Below are 19,137 nucleotides of genomic sequence, written 5' to 3'. Positions count from 1 at the left end.
CTTCACATAAAAAAAGAGGACCAGCATAAATATTCAGCAAATACTAAAACAATAGCAATAAAGGAAGTGAGAACATGACTCATAAACAAAATGAACTCAGCATAGAAAATTATATGGAACAAAGAAATTGACACCATGAGAAAGCACATAACAAAAATGACAGTAACAAATTCATAATTGCCAATAATTACGTAACTGGCAAAGGACTTATCTCTAAGATTTATAGCGGAAGAGTGGATGACCAAACTATGGTACACACACATAACGGAATGCTATATAGCACTAAAGAATAATGTAGAGTCTGCAGAACACTGCATACTATGGATGAACTTGGAGGACATTATGCTGAGTGACATAAGTCAATCACAGAAGGACAAATATAGTATTAGTTCATTGTTGTGGAGGGTCAAGGAAAGACTTACACATGGAGGGAAACATTCTTTGTTGGTTGCCAGGGGTGGGAGGGGAGAGGAGGGAACACTGCAAAAAAAAAAAAAAAAATGCATTGACCCATATCACTTTAGTTTTGTGTATTTCACTGTACATAAATTATATTTCAATAAAATGCATAAAAAAAAAGTTTTGCTTGCTGCCTGTGAAGACAGGTCCAAAACAATTCTCAGAACAAATGCATGTCAAAACAAAATCTTCCCTGCAATCATGCAAGGAGGGTCCCATGATCATTTGGAGATCAGATGTACCCCATTTAATGATTACTTTGTAACTTTGTAACTTTTAAAAATAATTTTAGAAACATGCTGAAAAAGAAATAAGGAAATCAACACCATTTACAATAGCTACCAAAAAAATAAAATACTTGGGAATAAATTTTACAAGGGACACAAAATATCTGTACAAAGAAAACTATAAAAGCCTACTTTCAGAAACCATAAGAAATCTATATAAATGGAAGAATAAACCATGTTCATGGATAGGAAGATTGAACGCTGTGAAAATGTCAATTCTACCCAAAGCAGTCTATACATTCAATGCAATCCCAATCCAGATCCCATCAACATTCTTTGTTTGTTGTTGTTATGTGGCACGGAGTCGGACCTGAGTCATAGAGAACCCTCCTTTGGTTTCTGATGCGGTATCACTATGGAAGTAGATTGCCCAACCTTCCTTCCAAGAAGTGGCTGGTGGGTTTGAACCACCAGCCTTCTGGTTAGCAGTTAAGTGCCTTAGGCACTATGCTACCAGAACTCCTTCAACATCCTTTAAGAATATGGAAAAACCAATCACTAACTTTATATGGAAAGGAGAGAAACCTCAGATAAGGAAAGCACTACTGAAAAAGAAGAACAAAGTAGGAGGTCTTACATTCCTGGATCTCAAAATCTACCATACACCTCCAATAGTCAAAACAGCCTGGTATTTGGTACAACAACAGACACATAGACTAGTGAAATAGAACTGAGAACCCAGAAATAGATCCATTGACCTTGGTCAGCTGATCTTTCACAAAGGGCTGAAATCTGTTAAATGGGGAAAGGAATGTTTGTTAATAAATGGTGGTGGCAAAATTGGAGATCCATTTGCAGAAAAATGAAGTAAGATCTGTACCTCACACCATACACAAAAACTAATTCCAGATGGATCAAAGACTTAAATGTGAAACCTAAAACTATATGGTTCCTCAAGGAAAAGCTAGGCGCAAAGTTATGGGCCCTAATATATGGCATAAATAGACTATCAAGCATAACCCAAAATGCACGAACAACAGAAGAGAAACTAGATGAATGGGACCTTCTAAAAATTAAATTTTCATGTGCTTCCAAAGACTTCTCCAAAAAAGTCAAAAGAGAACCTACAGATTGGGAAAAATATTTGGCAGTGACATATCTGACAAGGGACCTATCTCTAGAATTTATAGAAAATTCCAACACCTCAGTAACAAAAAGACAAACAATCCAATTAAAAAATGGGGCAGAAGACACGAATAGAGACTTCACCAAAGAAGATATTCAGGCAGCCAACAAACATATGAAGAAATGCTCACAATCATTAGCCATTAGAGAGATGCAAATCAAAAGAACAATGAGATACCATCTTGCCCCAGCACTGGTAGTAAAGTTCAACAAGACAGAAAATAACAAATGCTGGCAAGGATGGGGAGAGATTGGGACTTTCATACACTGCTGGTGGGACTGTAAAATGGTAGAACCACTGTGCCAAACAGTGTGGCAATTCCTTAAAAAGTTGGAATTAGAAATACCATTTGACCCAGCCATTCAATTACTAGGTCTATATCCTAAAGAAATGAGAACCAGGACAAGAACAGACATATGCACACCCATGCTCATCGCAGCACTATTTACAATAGCCAAAAGATGGAAACAACCTAGGTGTCCATCAACTGAAGAATGCATAACCAACTATGGTACATACACCCAACAGAATACTATGCAACCCTATAGAATAATGTAGAATCTGCAAAACACCACATAATGTGGATGAACTTGGAGGACATTACGCTGAGTGAAATAAGTCAGTCACAGAAGGACAAATATTGTGTTAGTCCATTATTGTAAAAAATCAAGGAAATTTTTCTATATGGAAGAAAAATTTCTTTGTTGGTTACCAGTGGTAGGAGGGGAGGGGAGGGAACACTGTTAGATAGGTAGAGACAAGTGTTGATTTGGGTGAAGAAAAGGGCAATATACCAAATGTGAGTGATCAATACAGTGGCATTAAGGAAAAGGAAGGCATAGAGAGGTACATGGGAAGTACAGATAACAAAAATGAGCCCTTTTGCACATACAGTACTGCGTTGTTAGTGAAGGCAAATATGGATATATGGGTCGATAGATGGGTGGACATGCTGAACGATTAGGTATGTCTATACAGGGGGGAGTGTGCCCAAGACCATGTATCAGGTTGGCAGACAATGTTTCTACAAGTGTATTGCTATGTTCTGTAAGAATTCCCATGTATATAGTGGAGCTGACAAGGGACAAGTTTGTAGTCACTTCTTGGCCACAGCAAGCTACACAGAGGGAGAGAGCAGTTGGACCTGTGGGCTCAGGACCATGGTTGCAGGGGACTTCAAGCTCAATTGGCATAACATACTATACAAAACATGGTTCCACATCCTACTTTGGTGAGTAGCAATTGGGATCTTAAAAGCTTGCAAGCAGCCATCTAGATGCAATGATGGGTCTCTCTTCATCCAGAGCAAAGAAGAACAAAGAAAACCAGAGATTCATGAAAATAATTAGTTCAAGGTACACCACACGATCCTCAGCCTATATGGCTATGAAACCAGAAGAACTAGATGGTGCCCAGCTACCACTGTCAGCCACTCAGAGGGGGGATCTGTGTTGGAGATCCTGGATAGAGAGGGAGAACAATGTGGAACACAACTCAAAATCATTATTAAAAAAAAAAAGGGGAGCAGGTTTGCTGGTCTGATAGACCCTATTGGAATCACTGAGACTATGGCCCCTAGCTGCCCTTCAGGTCTGGAATTGAACCCACTTCTGTGGCTTCCAGCCAAACAAGATAGACATATGAGGTGAACATTTACACAAGGTAGATATACTCCTTGAAGAGATCAATCATGGGAGAACAGAAGGGCTATGTATGCACAGGGAGACAGCTCAGGGGGCAGAAGTGCATGGAGGGAAGGACACAGGGAAGAAGTAACTATGGGCAGGAAGTGGGCGTGGAGCTGTTGCATTGTGGTAAATTGTAGTCAATATCATGAGACAAAGTATATGTGAACTGCTGTATAGAAAGTGAATTTGCTCTGTAAACTTTCATCCAAATCACAATAAAAAAAAATAATAATACTTTTAGAAACATAAAATACCAACCAGACATACCACCATGCAATTATGTAACTATTACCAAAATGTCAACCCATCACTGAATTTTTACTGAAGTTCCTTGCATTGCCTTATATAAACTCTCTGAACTGTCTTCTACTTAGATCACTTAGTTTAGAGCCCTCTGGACTTTGTTATTACCAGTTTGCAAATTGTCTTGCCTCTCAATAAAAGCTCCTTTTAATTTCAACCAGACTCTGCCATTTTGCTCTACAACAATATTCTAAATAAAGGAATTAATTAGAGAGGCTACTTTACCCAGATGGAATGTGGGAGAGCTGGCACAACATTCTAGGCTGACAAAGAGTCCAGAGTTGGGTTCTCACCCATCACACTAAACTGACTTGAAACATTTATTATGTTACATGGAAGTGAATGATTTTCTTCTGACTTCCCCACCACAGTATAAGCTCTCAACGATACAGGCCAGGCTAAAGGCTGGCCTAGGATATAGTTGCCATTTACTAAAATTATATTGGACTGACTTATTACTTTAGAAGCATAAAAGAAAAAAAATTGCCATCAAGTCAATTCTGACACATAGTAACCCTTTAGGACAAAGTAAACTACAATCTCTATGGAAGCAGACTTCTATGTCTTTCTCCTGCAGAGTGGCTGGTGGGTTTGAACTACCAACCTTTCTGTTAACAGCCAAATGCTTAACCACTGTGCCACCATGAGACAAGGATCCCTCTTATCTTTAATGTGGCACTTTAAAATACTAAAGAGATACTCAAAGAACCAGGACCGAAAATGATTTAACTAATTATTCAATCTCCTGACCATATAAAAGAGACTAAGTATCAATTAATAATAATAATATAGATAGAGTCATGGGACAACTTAGTCAATTGGTATAATATAGTTATATAGTTCATAAAGTTTATATTCTACATCCTAGTTTGGTGAGTAGTACCTGAGGTCTTAAAAGCTTCTGTATGGACATATAAGATATAATCATTGTTCTCTACTTGTCAGGAGCAAAAGAGAAAGAAAGAAATCAAAGACTAAGAGGAGAAAGTAGTCCACAGGGCAAAGAGTCCACACAAATTAAGGCCTTATTTATCCTGACGCCAGAAGAACTAGATGATGTCCTGCTACCATTACCAACCATTTGATCAGGGCCACAATAGATAGATCCTGACAGAATGAGAAGAAAATGTGGAACAGAACTCAAATTCTTAAAAAAAAAAAGTTTGGTCTTACTGGACAGATTGATACTAGAGGGCTTCCTGAGACTACTGCACTGAGATACCTTTTAAGTCTTGAACCAAAACTATTCCCTGATGTCAACTTTTAGTTAAATAACACACTGGATTATAAAAGAAAGAATATAACCCATGATACTGAGCATCTTTAAAAAACCATCTATATAAGATCAAGTAAGGAAATCTGGTGGTGCAGTGCCTAAGGCACGTGACTGCTAACCAGAAGGTTGGCAGTTCAAATCTACCAGCCACTCTAAGGAAGGAAGATGAGGCAATCTACTTCTGTAGAGATTTACTGTCCTGGAAAACTAACAGGGTCATTATGAGTAGTTATTGGCTTCATGGCAGTGGCTTATAAGACCAAACAGTCAACAACTGCTCTAAAGCAAAGATGAGAAAGTAAGGGGGCAGGGAAATTAGATTACTGGAAAAGGAGCAACCAGAATGGAAATAATGAGAATGCTGACACACGGTGAAAAATTTAACCAATGTCACCAAATACTTTGTGTAGAAATTATTAAATGGAATGTCATTTGCTGTATAAACTTTCACAGAAAACACAATAAAATATTATTAAAGAAAAGAATAATATAGAGAAAATATGTTCAAGGATATCGTTTACCTCATAAAAAATTAAATGAAAAAAATGTAAAACTATAACTTTTAGAAAAAAAAAAAAAAAGAGAAAATCTTCAGGATCTTAGGGCTTGGCAAAGAATTCTAGATTTGACAACAAAGTACAACCCATAAAAGAAAAAAATGATAAACTGGACTTCATCAAAAGTAAAAACCTTTGCTCTATAAAAGAACCTGCTGCTACAAGATGAACAACCTACAGAGTGGGAGAAAATATTGCAAACCACATATTCAATGAAAGACTAGTATCTAGAACATGTACAGTACTCACAAACTTCAACAGTAAAAAAATTCAAACAACCCGATTAGAAAACGATCAAGACATGAAAAGATGTTTCACTGAAGAGGACATAGAGATGACGACCACGCTGATGAAAAGATATTCAACATCACTAGTCATTACTAGCACCAGTTGCTACCAAGTTGGTTCTCACTCAGGGTGACCCCATGTGTGCTGGGCTACAACTGCATTCCACAGGGTTTCCAATGGCTGATTTTTAGAAATAGATCAGCAGGATGTTCTTCTGAGGCACCTCTGGGAGGACTCACACTTCCAACCTTTCAGTTAGCAGCTAAGTGCATTAACCATTTGCACCACCAGGGACACGAGCAATTGTTGTTGCTGTTGTGTCACTGAGTCAATTCCAAATCATAGCGACACTATAGCACAGAATAGAACTGCCCCATAGGGTTTCGTAGGCTGTAATCTTCTGGAAGCAGACTACCAAGTATTTTCTCCTGCAGAGCAGCTGGTGGGCTTGAACCACAGATGTTTTGGTTAGGAGCCAAGTGCTTAATCATTGCATCATCAAGGTTCCTTACATTAGTTATTAGGGAAAGGCAATCCAAGCCACAATGAGATATCACCATGCACCTATAAGAATGGCTACAATAAAAAACAGAAACAATACCAACTGATGGCAAGGATGTAGAGAATCAGTCATACTGCTGGTGGGAATGTAAAATGGTATAGCCACTCTAGAAAACACCTTGACAGTTTCTTAAAAACTAAATATTCAATTACCATAAAGCCCAGCAACTGCACTCTTGGCACTTATCACAGAAAAATGAAAACTTATGTTCACATAAAAACCTGTGTAAGAATTTTCATAGCACTTTTATTCATGATAAAACCTGGAAGTAACCCAGAGTTCCTTCGACAGGTGAACGGTTAAATAAACTGCAGTATTTCCATATCATGGAATACTATCCAGTCCAAAAAGGAACAAGCTTTTGAGACTTTCAACAACTTGGATGAATGTTAAAGGAATTATGCTGAGTGAAAAAAGCCAATCCCATAAGATTACACACCACATGTTTCCATTTATATAACATTCTTGAAATGATAATGATTATGGAAATGGAGAACAGATCATTGGTTGTCAGGGGTCAGAGATGGAGTGGGAGGGAAAAGGAAAGAGGTAGGTGTAGCTACAAAAGGGCAACCAAGGGATCCTGTGGTGATAGAAATATTTCATATCATGATTATATCATGATGTTGTACTATAGTTTTACAAGATATTACCACTGGAGGAAACTGGATAAAAGGGACACGGGATCTCTATATAACTTCTTACAAATGCATGCTGATGGACAATTGTTTTAAAATTAATTCTTCTGGAAAAAAATGTTGAACTGGCAATGGTTGGGTTATATATTTTATAACAATTAAAAAAAAAAGGCTAATTTAAAAACATTACTTTTTCATCCAGCAATTGTTTCACTGATAGAATTCAATGTTGGGTCAATGGAAGGACTTTCACTACAGATGGTAGGGATATGAAACAATCTAGCAATATTCAATTGATATCCCAGAATTCTACTGTGGGAAATCTAGCCTAAGAAAATAATTCTAAATAACTGCTAAATATGCAGAAAAAGTTGGAGGCACAAGTATCTTTATCATAGTAAAACCAGCTGCCATTGCTTCAATTCTGACTCATGACAGCCCATGTGTTTCAGAGCAGAACTGTGTGCCATGCGGTTTTCAACAGCTGTGATTTTTTATTTCTGAGATGCCTCTGAGTGGGTTTGAACTACAAACCTTCATGGTTAGTAGCGAAGTGCTTAACTGCTGGTGCCACCTAGGATCTCCTTATAATAGAAACAATCATGCCCAGATTTAGGCACCATTAAATAAATGATTTAATGGTTAAATTAGGCACCGTTAAAAAAATGATTTAATGGTTAAATGAATGATAGCCTTCTGGTTAGCAGTCAAATGCCTTAGGCATTACGCCACCAGAGCTCCTAAATATATGATAGTAGAGATAAGAAAATAGAACATAAAAATGTTGGCAATAATTTAAGTATAAGAAATATCTACAGTTAATCATTGCTTTTGCTGTGTTTCATGAAGAGAAATAAAGAAGTAGTAGAGTTTTTTTTTTTTTTAGAGATAAGGGAGGAAGGGAGATAATAGAGAAGAAAGGAAGAAGAGGGAATCAGGGAAGGACAGAGGAGACTTGGGGGTGGGGAGACAAAGAGATAAATAACAGGTATATGGGTATGTAAATTTATATTTTCCTTTAAGAAAAAAATCATTAATCCCCTGAGACTATGGCCCTTACTCACCCTTCAGGCCTGGAACTGAACTCACCTCCAGGCCTCAAATTTTAGCCCAACAATAGACAGGCCTATAAGATGAACAGGGAGCTTGGGTAGCATAGTGCCTAAGGCACTTGACTGCTAACCAGAAGGCTGGCGGTTCAAACCCACCAGCCACTCCCTGGAAGGAAGATGGGGCAATCTACTTCCGTAGTGATACAGCCTCGGAAACCCAAGGAGGGGTCGCTATGAGTTGGGTCCGACTGGACGGCACATAACAACAACAACAACAATAAGATGAACAGTAACACCAAGGAGGTATGCACCCATTAGAATAATCAACTAAAGAAAATCAAAAGGGCACATTTGCCCAGGTTAAAGCTCAGAAGATGGGAAGGGATAGGAAAGAAGGAGGAAAGGAAACAGTAAACACAGGGAGGAAGTGGGGAGAGTGCTATTACATGGTGGGGATCACAGTCAATGTCATGAAAAAAAAAAAAAATGTATATGAACTGTTATATGGAAAACCAATCTTCTCTGTAAACTTTCACTCAAATTACAATAAAAAGTTAAAAAAAAATTAAAAGAAAAAGAGGAAAACTGTATCACAAACTAAATTTTAACAGAAAGTTAGGAGGTGAATTTTTAATTTAAAATAAAAAACCAAAAAAACAAACTCACTGTTGTCGAGTCATAATACTTTAAAATAAGTTGCCATCATAAACTTAAAATACTAAAAAAAGTTCCTATTATATGAATTTTAAAATCAGGTGCTGAAGAATATATTTATTGTTTAAAATGAACATAAATATAGTATTTTAAAACAGAAAAAAAATCATGTTTTATTCAAACCTCTCTAGACGTGATAGAATAAATATCAACCCTTGTTGAAATGTCATATGAACATGTTTTTCATACTTCCCAGTAAAATGCCATGAGAACATTTCCATATGGCATTCCAGTGAACAGCAGAAAAGAAGTTCCACAGAACTCTATCCAACTCATACACAGAGGGAAACATTCTTCTAGTTGATTAGCAAATGTGTGCAAAGACAAGGGAAGCCCCTGTGGAGAAGAAAAACAAGTTCTGCTACCAGGAGCAGGTTCCCCAAACAGAAAGAAGAATTAGGATGAAAAGTATTAGAGAAAACTGAAACAGGTACAAGAAAGTAAATGAGGTTTCTACATCACACGTAATTTTTGCAGATATTCATCACACTAAATCTAACTATTTCAAGACCAGTCTTCTGGAATCCTCAGGCTACCAGATCTTAAGCTCTGGCCCTAGAAATCCACCCCCCCCCCAAAAAAAAGTAAAACAAAAACCCTTAATACATCTTTGATGATAAAGAAACAATACAAAATGACCAAGATTGGAAATGCCTGAAATTAGCTACCAATTCCAAGATTATATATAATTGATCAAATCTCAAACCTGAAGAAGCACTTAAGTGTTAGCACCCAAATTCAAAAAAGGTCAGCCCTGAGATGAGATGCTCAACAATTATTTGTGGGATGGATGTCGACATACATATGAACTATCAACCACAATCAAAAAAGATGAGAAAGAAGTGACGAGCAGCAGTCACAGCAATCAGAAACAGCTGCTGGAAAAGAGCATTCTCACCGACAACAGAGATGAGGACAGGCAAATGAGAGAACAGCTGGCAGAGATTGGAAAAGAAAACAGCCACTTCTAAATTGTAATCACTGATTTGTATACAGAATATATAAAGAGTTCTCAAGATTCAATAACAAAAAGAGAGCAAAGGATTTGAATAGATACTTCACAAAAGATATACAGATGGTAAGTAAGTGCATGAAAAGATGATCATTAGTCATTAAATCAAACTAGTTGCCATTGAGTCAACTCTCAACTAATGGTTATCCCATGTGTGTCAGAGCAGAACTACATGCGACAGGATTTTTAAAGCTGTGACCTTTCAGAAGCAGATCATCAGGGCTTTTTTTTCCTCAGGGGCCTCTGGGTAGACTAAATGTTGAATATGGTTGACTTATTAAAATGGCTAAAATTTTTAAATAAAGATGAAAAAAATGACACAACCCAATAATTCTACTCCTAGGTTTTCACCCAAGTGAAATGAAAACCACAGTTCACGCCAAAACTGTATGTAAATGTATAGAGTGGCTTTATTTGTAATTGCTACAAATGGAAAATACCCTAAATATCCCTCAAAGAGGGAATGGGTAAATGAACTGTGGTACATCCATACAACACATCCCCAACAACGCTGATGAATCTCAAATGCATTCTACTAAGTGAAAGAAGACGGACTCAAAAGGCTACATACTGTATGGTTCCATTTATATGACATCTTTGCAAAGGCAAAAATAAAGAGAGAGAAAACAGATGAGTACATTAGTGAGCTCTATGCTAAAAATGGTGAATGTTATTATTTGTAAAGTACAGCTTAATTTTAAAAATGGAACAATCTTACAGCCAGTGAAGTCAGGAACTTCTCTATTTTGCTCAAGTGGTGAGGGATGTGAGGTGAAGAGGGTAAATGCTTGTGCTCAATTTCAGTAGCAGAACTAGATGGGAATAGCAATCTGCCAGAGGGGTGGGTTCACTGCAGGGATTCATGTGGATTCAAACCAAACTAATATACATATTACAGATATAGGACAGTGTCAGGGAACGCAAACATAGGCTAGCTCAGAATTAACTGCTGTCAAAAATTTAACAATGCAATTAAGTTTATATGTTACATGAATTCCATGGTGAGAGGCCTTGTGTGTGCCCTCCTGTCCTTCACTGTGGATGGCCTCCTCCACTCCATCAGTCTACCTGGTAGGAATCATGGCCACTGATGAAGAATCTATATCTAATACCGTTAAGCTTCACCTAGACTCTGATGCCACTCCTCGGAAGGAAGGTTGGGCAATCCTACTTCCGTAGTGATACTGCCTCGGAAACCCAAGGAGGGGTCGCTATGAGTCGGGGCCGACTCGATGGCACATAACAACAACAACAACAAAGACTCTGATGTTCTGTCTCAGTTCTAGTTTCAGAATTCCTGCAGAAAGACCCTGGCCCTGCTTCGGTCAGATGTCCGCTGCTAGGCCAATCAGCTGTGTGTTGGGGAAAGTGCCATGTTGTACAAAATGACTGCTCCCACTACAACTACTCAGAAGGGCAATGAGAGGGCTGGGGGTAGGGAAACTTTAGGGGGTGACAGAACTTGTTTATATTACAGAACAGCACATTATACCTGTATGATCAGTCTTTGTTCTTTAGTATACCTTAAAAAGTATAGTAAGACCAAACTAAAATGATCATTGCTTTACTTTTACAGAGGGAATACCTGTTAGCAACAGATAATGCTTCTGATTAAGAGCCTGATGAAAATACCATTTCTACTCTCCCATATATTACATACTTTTATAGGACGTTTCTGTCATTAATTTTAAAAGGGCAAGCAGGTAACAATAACATAATATTCCACTTAATACAATATAGTACTTCCCTACCCAAGATTGTAATTTTTTTAACTAAATTTGTCTCATAACTGGCACAAATTATATAAACAACCAAATAGAATCAAGACCAAATATAATCAAAGATAATTAATGCCCCACACACAGAGCAAACATATAAAATTGTTCAATGTATGAAAGTCAAAGCTTTTATCTTAAGGCTTCATGATTTCTGTCTCATTTTTACAGTAAGAAAACCAAAAGGGGAAGGAGCACTATAAACAAGGTCAGGGAAAGAGAAGAGAATTTTTTGAAGAGGGAAATTTTTAAGAACTTATGACCATAAAATGGCTTCCTGGGAAGCAGATTCTGGAGTGTATGTTTTGCTGGTTTCTTTTCTTTCTTTCTTTTTTATTTTTTGTTTTAACATAGGAAGAAACATCGTTAAAGATTAGGTTACCACAGTAGAGAATTTTCTGCTTCTTTGGACTGTCTTATTCAGCTCCAACAATTGACTTTGCACTCACCATGGTTTTGCAAGGCACACCTGCCTTTAAAATGACTGCCTCAACTCTTATGTGCAATGCATTTTTCAACCTTTGATCTCTTATCACATTGTGTCTCAAAAACACATCAAATAGTCTAAAGCTATGTCTTGAATAGTAGCCAAACCTCAGAAAACACAGCTGAGTTTGATCCTAAGTCCACAAAAATCAGATGCCTTGCAACCTCAGCCACAAGTCATTTTAAAAAAAGAACAGAAAAAACATTCAGAATAATATGCTGAAGTGGTTCTTTTCTGTCAGCAACTTTAAGGTTTAGCAGATTAGATAAAATTTATAGCTATAAAGTTATAAGATTAGTTTTATTATCTTTTTAAAACTATTTTATACCAACGTTCTACCTTCTAACTAGTCCTTATTCACATGATAGCAGGATCCTCCAGTACTCTCCTCACCCCAATGGGCCACCTTCGTTTGGTATCCTAAAGGGGAAATATATTCCTCACATGGATCCTGAGCTAGCACACGCTACTCAATCTAGGCCATTGCCTCCGCACGGCTCTGCTCCTCCTCCTAATTCCTCTCCTCCCGTGTTCGTTGTCTTTCTTGTCTGGTTATTTTCTTAGCAACCTACTTTACCCAAAGTGTGGAAAACCACCTCTTCTTCATTTCTCAAAGTGTACTGTTCATCACATAGTTCTTTTATCAAAGGTTTAAGGTAACAGAAAGGTCCCTGAGTGATGCAAGCTATTCCCACTCAACTATTAACCAAAAGGTTGGTGGTACGGATTTACCCAGTGACAATGCACAAGAAAAGTCCTGGTAATCTACTTCTGTACGATCTCAGCCATGGAAAATTCTATGGAGTACAGTTCCGCTATGAAACACACGGGGTCGCCAGGAGTCAGAATCCACTTGATAGCAATGCTTTTTGGTTTTAATTATAACAGTGCAGAAAACAACTTCAAATTGATTATTATATAATACTATTAACAAAAGTTCCTTCACCTTCCTAATCATCTTTCTCCTTAAGTCCCTTCCTGTTGCCATGGTCCTGGAGCCTTCTCTTTCCCTCAGCTCCAAACCTCTCTCTTCTATTTCTTATTCCTATCAACCATCAACCTCAGCCAAAGAGGGGCATTTCTCAAATTTCTGTTACTTTACTTTGCAAAGGGAAATATAAGTTCTTTTCTTTTAGACATTGTCTAAAGATCTGTTTTTCACAACTAAAAAGCCCATGAAGGCTTTTGTTTTCTAAACAAAAGTGTACTTTTTCTTTCTTTCTTTGCTATAAGGAATGTTCTATTCTCCTAGGTTTCCTGGCAAAAGCTGCAGTCCATCACTAAAATAATATTTTCCCCCTGTTATGAAAACATATGAAATTTTACAGTCAAATAACAGTTGTACTCTTCAAAGAAGCTCATGACAGGCTATTCATTTACTAAAATGATGTTATCATCACTCCAAGCCATTTGAATTATCTTCTAGAGAGTTTACTAATTCTCCAAGAAAAGTGGCTTACTATTGTGTAAACTCAGAACCTTTCTTTGGCCCATTTTCATTTCTTATCTGTCCCCTAATTTGATTTCTCATTCCATCATTCCTACATTCATTCATTCATTCAAGCAGCCAATCAGCATGGTGTTAGGTGTGGGAAACATAGTTTTTGTACTCAAAGGACTCTCAGTCCAGAAGGAGCTGTATCAGTGCTGCCTATGAACCAAGAGACTGAGAGACACAGAGGCACAAGGAGAGAAAGAGAGAGGTTCTATGTGATTATACTGAGATTTTAAATCAGAGGATTCTTACCAGGCCTGTCACAAGTTTATATGGATACTTCAGGCTTGAGAAGGAAAGCTACTGCCTGCAGACTCATCAAGCCCCCAGCCCATAGATGTACATGGCACATTTCTGCACGTAGGCTATTAATGCTACTGATACTGCTTCCTTTCTGAAAATATTGTTAAGTGTATACAGATCATGTAATGCTTAAAATTGAACTGTCCTAAATTTGAGCTGCTCTGGTAGTGTAGTGCCTAAAGCACTTGACTGCTAACCAGAAGGCTGGCGGTTCAAACCCACCAACCACTCCTTGGAAGGAAGGTTGGGCAATCTACTTCCATAGTGATACTGTTTCAGAAACCCAAGGAGGGGTTGCTATGAGTCAGGGCCGATTCCATGGCACTTAACAAGAACAACAATTCCATTTGTTCATCCATTCAACTAAGAAGTATCTGCAAGTGTTTATTTACTATATCCTAGAAGAAAATTAGATCCCTGAGTGGCACAAACAGTTTGTGTTTGACTGCTAACCTAAAGGTTGATGGTTCAAACCCACCTAGGGGTGCTGCAAAAGGCCTGGTCATCTGTTTTCCTAAAGATTCCAAACCAAACCCATGGTCATCCAGTCAATCCTGACTCATAGCAACCCTTTAGGACAAAGTAGAACTGCCTCATAGGGTTTCCAAGGCTGTAAATCTTTACTGAAGCAGATTGCTTTTTCTTTCTCACATGGAGCTGCTGGTGGGTTCAAACCATTGACCTTTTGGTTAGCAGCAGAATGCCTTAACCACTGTACCACTAGAGTGTCTTTCCCTAAGGATTACAGCCAAGAAAACCCTACAGAGCAGTTCTACTCTGTAACACATGGAGTTGCTATGAATTGGGATCAACTAGATGGTAACAGGTTTGGTTTATTTTGGTTAAGAGAATTACTTGTAACCACAGCTCTATCTACTGCATATCACATTCATTTATAACTATTATCAACTGAATGAACAAAGGCAAGAACTGTCTGTTGTTCTATGGTTACCATAACAGATCTGCAAAACGATAATTTTGAGTCATCAGTACCTCCAAAGTACTTCTATCTAGTACTTTGGAGGATAGGCAAACATATAATACATTTCATAAAGACTTCCCCAAAAGTAAGCAATTTACTCTCTGCATCTGAAGAGTTAATCTTCTTTTACTTAAAACACAATAAAATACTAAAAAAAAAAAAAAAAGTGAATCTTCAGCTATATGGGAAATTCAGATATTGAGAAGGAGATACCTCTTTGCCCCAAGGATACCAGAGAAGAAGTCAAGTGTTTTTCCACTCTGCCACTGCTTCTATAAATATTTACAGTCTCTAATTTTAAACTAAATAAAAGAAACAGAAACCCAAACCCACTGCTGTCCAGTTGATTCCAACTCAAAGTGACCCTATAGGACAGAGTAGAATTGCCTCACAGGGTTTCGAAGGCTGTAATCTTTGCAGAAGCAGACTGCCTCATCTTTCTCCTGATGAGCAGCTGCCACATTCAAACCGCTGCCTTCTCAGTTAGCAGCTAAGTGCTTTAACTACTGCACCAGCAGAGCTCCTGCTCCTCACAGCAAACCAAAAAAAACCAAAGTCACTGACATCGAGTTGATTCCAATTTAAAGTGACCCCCATCGGGTTTCCAATGCTGTAAATTTTAACGGAAGCAGACTGTCTCATTTTTCTTCCATGGAGTGGCTGGTGGGTTCAAACCACTGACCTTTTGGTTAGCAGCCAAGTGCCTTAATCACTACACCACCAGAATTCCTCTCCTCACCCTAGTTAGCCAAAAATCTTTTCCCCATCTAAACTGTCCAGAGAGCCCTGGACTAGTATTTTCCCAGATCCCCAGAACCCTGACCAAATCTTGGACCTCATTGCTGCAACCATAGTAATTAGTTTTCCTTTCACTTGCTCAGTGATAAAACTAAAAGCAATTTAGTTTAGAAATTGGCATATCTCCTCTGTCTCTGAGAATTAAAAGAGGCCCATATGCTTACCGGATACCCCCCAAAGTCTTTAACTATACTGAGAGAAACAAAACAACTAGATCAAAACCAAACTTCAATCATTTAATTAGCCAAAGCCCAAACTTCCCTGATGAACACATTCTTTGCTGAAAGGCACTGCTATGAGTGAGATATGTTATAGATAATGAAATGCCTACACATATCCAGCACTTACATTTGTAAGTTTTTGTTTTATTTAAACGTGGTTTGGTGATGTAGTGGGTAAGGCATTTGGCAGTTAACTAAAAGGTCAGTGATTCAAACACACCAGCCACTCTTCAGAAGAAAGATGAGGCAGTAGCTTCCATAAAGATTTACAGCCTTAGAAACCAATAGGGGTTGCTATGAGTCAGAATCCACTTGATGGCAGTGAGTTTGGTTTGATTTGGGAGGTGTATGCAATTTCTTTGAAAATGAGATAAACATCCAATGTTAGTAACATTTAACAAACTTCCTAAACTTTGGTATAGGATTTTAATTAAATCAACTGGCTAAGTGAAATAACTCACAAAAGGACAAATATTGTATGATCTCACTTATATAAAATATCTAGAATAGGCAAATATATATAGGAAAATGTTTACTAGTAGCAGTTACCAGGAGCAGGTGGGAGGGAGGGAGAAAGGGAAGCTCACTGCTTGTGGGAACACTGAACTTCTAAGGGTTAGGGGTGATGGGAAATCTGAAAATGGATTATCAGTAATGTTTGCACAATGTGATGAACTAATTAATGTTATTGAATTGTACATGTGAAGGATGTTAAAATGGAAAACGTTATGTTATATATGTACTTACCAGTATAAGAGAAAGAAAAAATAAAATGGCTTCAGAGACACTGCCTGGCTTTGAATCCCAGTTGAAGCTCTTAGCAACTGAGAGACTCTGAGCAGATTATTTAATCCCTTTGAACTTTAGGTTCCTCACTTATATGAAACAGGATGAATAATCTAGTACCAACCACAGAAGATTGTTTTACAAATTAAATGAGTTCAGTACTTAGAATTATACCTGGCATGTAGTAAGCACTCAATATATAGCATCTGTTATTATTGTTACTATTAATAATTGCTCTTGCTACCTATCTGAAGAATACTGAAAGTACCACAGACTGCTAAAAGAACCAACAAATCTGTCCTGGGAGAAGTGCATTCCAAGGAATGCTCCTTGGAAGTGAGAATGGTCAGACTTCATCTCACCTACTTTGGTCATGTTGTCAGAAGGGACCATTCTCTGGAGAAGGATACCATGCTTGGTAAAGTGGAGGGTCAACAAAAGAGGGGAAGGCCCTCAACAAGATGGATTGACATGGTGGCTGCAGCAATGGGCTCAGGTATAGTAAGGTTCATGAGGCTGGCACAGGACCGGGCAGTGTTTGGTTCTGTTGTATATAAGGTAGCTATGAGTTGGAGACGACATGATGGCATATGACAACAACCTAGCTGCACAAAACTTAGCAATACTATAATGTTTTTGAAAAAAAGATTAAAGTGATTTTAACAGTTTGATCACTTGTTTTCTTCATAATAAGAACAGCAATAATAAATAAAAGTCAACTACAGATAGTCATATATACTAAAATTATAAAGTACAAATGTCATACGTTTACAGCTTACCTCAAAGTCTATCAGCTGCAGGTCAGCTATGAGGGTCACCAGCAGCCCACTATTGTAGAGTTCCTGTGCCAGCTGAGCCACTGCTTCTGTTGGGGGCTCCTTGTCATTGGTACCACACAGAATTTCTTTCATTGCTTGTAGTGACTTTGACACTTCTTCTGAGGCCTAATGACAATATATATATTGTTTTAATATATATATATGCAAACAGTTAGAATAAAAATTTTCAGGCAATAATAAACCGAGAAATAAATAAAAAAAAACCTACTTCTTGGGTCCTGTTTGCTTGTAATCAAACAATATTGTACAGTTAACAAAAAAAAAAAAAAAAAAAACCCACACACACATACGCACAAAATCCACTTAGTGGACATCATTTTTTATTTTGAAAAAAGTTACTAAAATTTGATTATGTGCATTTATATCTACTTCTACAGCATTTCTACCTAGTCAACATATTTGAAAAAAATCTTCCTTTAAAGTATACTCAGATATTGCCTAACTCAGCCAGCAATTAAATAAAAATGTAATTCATAAAAAATCACAATGAACCTGCTTTGAATTCTTTGCAGTCATTGCTAGTCTTTATTTAAAACACTGTATTTTGTCAACAAATCTGTATTCTGATTTCTTAACAGACAGATATAAAATTAGATCCATAAATTTTCTTTATCAATCCCCTTATCCTTTATATGTAGTCATTACCTTCTTTGTCAACTACAAAACTTTAAAACACACATACAACCTGAAAGAGCCTTGAGAACATTATGCTAAGTAAAAGAAGCCAGATACAAGGGGCACCCATTACATGAGTCCACTTATGTGGAATGTCTAAAACAGGCAAATCCATAGAGACAGAAAGCAGATTAGTGGCTGCCAGGGATGGGGGAAGGGAGGAATGGGGAGTGACGGCTTAATGGGTATGGGTTTCCTTTTGGGAGGACAAAAGTGTTCTGGAACTAGTTAGCTGTGATGTTTGTGCAACAGCATGACTGTTGTAAATGTATGAAGCATACATTCAAAAATGGATAAAATGGTGAATTTTATCTCAATTAAAACAATTTTTTTAAAAAAATAATAACCTCACTAAATTTTAAAGAATCAGACTGTTATATCTTTTTCCCATGGAGCTGCTGGTGAGTTCCAACCAAACTTTTCAGTTAGCAGCTGAATTTTTTTTTTTTTTAATTGTGATTTGGGTGAAAATTTACAGAGAAAATTCATTTCCATACAGCAGTTCACATACACTTTGTCTCATGACACCCACCACAATTTACCACAATGCAACAGCTCCCCTCCCACTTTCCTCCTGATAGTTACCTCTTCCCTGTGTCCATCCCTCCATGCACTCCTGCCCCCTGAGCCGTCCCCCTGTGCATAAACAGCCCTTCTTTCTCCCATGATTGTTCTCTCCAAGGAGTGTATCTACTTGAGGTAAATGTTCAACTCATATGCCTGTCTTTTGTTTGCTGGAAACCACAGGTGTGGGTTCAATTCCAGACCTGAAGGGCAGCTAGGGGCCATAGTCTCAGTGGTTCCACCAGGCTCT

General features: G+C 37.8%; 1 protein-coding gene across 1 annotated transcript in view; it reads right to left on the bottom strand.

The window, feature by feature from the left end:
* Positions 1 to 19,137, bottom strand: part of CAB39L (calcium binding protein 39 like) — a 109,105-nt gene that overhangs the window by 86,833 nt on the left and 3,135 nt on the right. The window contains exon 2 of the mRNA XM_007946350.2: positions 17,589 to 17,753. Within this exon, the coding sequence (XP_007944541.1) occupies positions 17,589 to 17,753 (165 nt within the window). The remainder of the gene's footprint in view (positions 1 to 17,588; positions 17,754 to 19,137) is intronic.

This window comes from Orycteropus afer, unplaced genomic scaffold (genome assembly GCF_000298275.1).
Source record: "Orycteropus afer afer isolate SDZICR_OR568_19922 unplaced genomic scaffold, OryAfe1.0 scaffold00157, whole genome shotgun sequence".
Classification (NCBI taxonomy): Eukaryota; Metazoa; Chordata; class Mammalia; order Tubulidentata; family Orycteropodidae; genus Orycteropus; species Orycteropus afer.
The sequence above is the reverse complement of the archived record's forward strand: the minus strand, read 5'-3'. Positions and strand labels throughout refer to the sequence as shown.